The following is a 4125-nucleotide window of genomic DNA, read 5'->3' on the forward strand; positions in this document are numbered from 1 at the left end:
CTGAAGGCAAATGTATTTTGTTGAATAGACTGTATTATATCACTTAAGAAATCATGTAGCAATTTTTCATTGACCATTGCTTTGGTAAAATGTTTTGTTAAGATATTTTTAGGCATTTTATGTTGAGAAATAATAGTCAGTGATCATTTATTCTCATATATCAAAGAGCACTCACCATTAGTATATTTAAGGAATAAGTTCAGCATACCAAATGTTTGTTTTATATTCTCTTTCAAAGCTATGTTAAAGAAACCAGTGGTGACTGAGGTCCGAACGCCCACAAATACCTGGAGTGGCCTGGGCTTTTCTAAATCCATGCCAGCTGAAACTATCAAGGAGCTGAGAAGGGCCAATCATGTTTCCTATAAGCCCACGATGACGACCACCTATGAGGTCTGTAGAATCATGTCCTACCCATTCCTCCTACCTGTCTTCTGAACAAAAGAGGGTGGTCATCCCCCTCACCTCCTTCTTTATGTCCATACGGAAAAGTGATCAGTGGTGATTTGTTTCCGCTTCTATTCTTGTAAACGTATAGTTACAAAATCGATGTAATCTTAGATATTATGGGTTTTTATCTCATCTTCTCTCAAAATTGAAGATCAGCTGCTAAGGAGATGTAAATTTGGAAAAGTATGTTTTTGTTGAGAGGAAGGGATGCGTTATTAATGGTAGAGTAATATTATCTGGCAACGATCAGATGTGTTCCATAAAAAAATGTATAAAGAGTCTTTTTATCCAAGGGTATCACTAGCAAGGCCACTACAGGCAGGGGGAAAAGGCAAATATTCAACAAAAACAGGTTTTCAGATATGAGTTAAAAACTCAGTGTGCTCAGACGTGCCAAGAACACAGCAGGAAGTATCTCAAACAAGAGCTCCAAAATTTTTATGTTTCCCAGATGTTGGCTGTGCTGCTCAGGGTGAGACTGGGAAGCTGGCATTTTTACCGTATGGAGGAGGAATTCGGAGTCCCACACTCCGCAGCCAGGCTCCACGTGACTCGCTAAGCAAGGACTTTTCCATTCGAGAGTATCAGATTCTGGCTCTCAGCCTTTGGGAGTGGGGTCAGCTCTAAAGAGAGAGTGTGCACCCACACATACCGGGAGACTATGCAAACCCAAATGTGGACGAAAACGATTAGTCCAAGAATCACAGTGTTGAACCAGGGCACCACAGACTGGAAAACAAATGCTGGTTAAGGGTTTCAAAACTGTTAGTCTAATAACTAGCATTTGTAGATTGACCTTTTTTTCTACACCCATTTTCTTTGTAATAAATTAGACTGTTGATGAAAGACAAAAGCAAACATACTGTTTTTTTCTTTGTCTCTTTGAGTCAGTGAGAAAGAAAATACTATTGCAATACTAAAAAGAATAGGGTCCTGTGAATTTCATCGTCAGAGTTATAGTAGCGACCCGGCAGGCTATATTTAAAGATTGGAATTACCTTCAGCAGCGAGTATGTAGGAACCATAATGAAAAATTTTGAGACTCTAGGAGATACATTCCTCTTTTTACCATTAAAGCTGAGAAAAAGTACACATCTTTTGTTAGTAGAGACCTAAAAACTGCTATGATAATCCTCAGACTTTGAACTGATGCACCCTGTGGTCATTCATTTCACTCACCCTTGCTTTTGGCCAAGTGAAGTACTGAGCTGTTGATTGCGTTTTTGTTGATTCAGAGGTGAAGTATTTAACTTGGGAAATGCTCACTCAGTTCTCTTCTCTAAGACTTCAGTATGAGGAGTTGAATGTGACCGTCATTTTGAAATGTAGTAGGCAGGGGACAAGCGGTTAGTGTAATGGCTATGTCGCTGGACTCCCACGTAGTCGACCGCAGTTTGAGTCCTGGACCTGGTGGCTTCAACCCACTCTGGGGGCATGTGCGTGCGTGCCCAAGATCCTGAGAGGAGAATGGAGGAGAAGGGATTGCGGCGTGGCCATCCCCCCTGGGGGGGGATTTCTTGCTTTCTGTCTCTCTGTCTCTCTGTATCTGTCTGGTGAGCTCACGCACCCTATAGCAAACACCCCCCCCCCAAAAAAAAAAGGAGAAGAAGAAATATAGTAGGCAGGTGCAGGTCCTGATAGGCACCACTAATGTGGTGAGTGACTTCACTCTTCTGAGCCTCTTTTCTCTATTGGGTTGTACGAGGAGGACACTGACAAGACCATCCAGGGCTTAGCTTGGTACACAGTAAGTAGTGAGAGGAGCAGCTATTATTATCTCCACTAGAGAACTTCACCTTGAAAAAACCAAGGACTTGGGGCCAGCAGGTGGCATGGTGGTTAAGTTGCTGGACTCCCACATGGTTGGTTGTGGTTTGAGTCCTGGAACCTGCCTGCTTTTTCACTTTTTCTGTCTTTTTCTGGTGAGCACATGTGCCCTGTAGCAAATTTAAAAATAATATAATAATGATAGATAACTTAAATCAAGAAAACTAAGGGCCTGATAAAAAATGAGAAAAAGAAAACCAAGAATCTAATAAAAAAAAAAAAAAAGGGCATATTAGTGCTCATTGTTGGAAATATTTCTGAACATTCCAGCTCTTCGTGTGTTTTATATCCAAAGGAATACCCCAGAGTGTTATGTGAACACATAATGTATTAGTAAAAAATTATCTAAAATCACATTCCTTTCATTCTATGTGGTTTATAAGGTACATTTTCATCCACAAGTTTGTTCAGTCTCCAAAGACTCCCAAAGAGGAAAGTGGGGCCTAGAATAGTCAAGTTCTTACTCAAGTTCATGGTCAATAAGTGTCAGAGAAAAGACCTGAGTTCATTTTATAAAATTTCCTTATACTCCTCTTCCTAGTGATTTTTTTTTTTTTTTGCAGAGGTTTTTGCTATAGGGCGTGTGCACTTGCCAGACAGACAGAGAGAGACAGAGAGACAGAAAGCAAGAAATCACACCCCAGGGAGGATGGCCATGCCGCAATCCCTTCTCCTCCATTCTCCTCTCGGGATCTTGGGCACGCACGCACACACGCCAGGCGTGAGTTTTAAGCCACCGGGTCTGGGACTCGAACCATGGTCGATTACGTGAGAGTCCAGCGACATAGCCATTATGCTAAGTGCTGGTCCCTTCCTAGTAATTTTCAACCAAAGAGTGTACATAGCCAACTGTTCTAGCATCATGTTGCTGTACTTTATGGACATAAGAATCATTGGAGAACTTGCCAAAAATTCAGATTCTTCCTCTAGGATCTCGTTCATCAGGGAAGGAATGACAACCAAATTCAGCAGGTAAGGAATGACAACCAAATATCTGCATTTTCAGCAAGAAACTGGTGTGATTCTGAGGCAGGTCTCCCTCAGGAAACACTGCTGTAAAGGGACTAGCACTAAGGGGGATGGTGGCAGAAGGGGCATAGGAATGGAAAGACTCATCCAGCACCTACCTGGAGTGGAGAGGCCACTTTCTGTGGGCAGAAGTGTTCAGTGGCTCTACTTTGTTGGTTGAAGCCCTTGTTGTGGCTTTCTTGATTGTCAGGCTAGCCTGTGTCCTAGCCAGCCATCATGCTGAAAGGTTAGATGGATCATGGGCATTCGCCATGTAACCCTCTTTTCTTCTCTGCCCCTTTAATGCTATTAGTGGAAAGATAAAAGCAAGCTTTCTTTAGGAATGGTGTTCTAGCTTCTTTGTGGTATGTAGGACTTGAACCCAAATCCATTGAAACAAAGGAGGGGAAGGGCCCCTCACATAGCATTAGCCATTTCTCTGCATTAGTTGCTGCCTGCATGAGGATGCCTTCTCGTGAGTTCTGCCATGACTTCAAAGGACTGAAAGGGCAATATGTAAGGATTGCTTCTCTAGGTTAGCACGTGGAAAGGGACCTGGGAAAGGGTGGAGAGAGCATTTTTCTTAATGGATGAGTGGTTCTATATATTCAAAAAGAGTTCAGGTGCAGGCTTTTAAAATATATAAATACTATGTAGTGACTCACAAATGCTTCTGGCAATTACCAGTTTTGATTATATTCTTATTTCTTTTGCTGCATTGGTTATATATTGGTTGAAGTATAATATCAAAAATATGTTCATTGGAAAAGCTATTTTTTGGTCTCAGGAGACTTCACTTTACTTTGCCCTTTCTCAAAAGTCAGCAAAGGGCATCCCATA

General features: G+C 41.8%; 1 protein-coding gene across 1 annotated transcript in view; it reads left to right on the forward strand.

Annotated features, from left to right (window-relative positions):
* Window positions 1-4125, forward strand: part of BICC1 (BicC family RNA binding protein 1) — a 333194-nt gene that overhangs the window by 310489 nt on the left and 18580 nt on the right. Inside the window, exon 19 of the mRNA XM_006147081.3 lies at window positions 239-393. Within this exon, the coding sequence (XP_006147143.1) occupies window positions 239-393 (155 nt within the window). The remainder of the gene's footprint in view (window positions 1-238; window positions 394-4125) is intronic.

The sequence above is a fragment of the Tupaia chinensis genome, unplaced genomic scaffold, assembly GCF_000334495.1.
Source record: "Tupaia chinensis unplaced genomic scaffold, TupChi_1.0 Scaffold000199_1, whole genome shotgun sequence".
Taxonomy (NCBI): domain Eukaryota; kingdom Metazoa; phylum Chordata; class Mammalia; order Scandentia; family Tupaiidae; genus Tupaia; species Tupaia belangeri.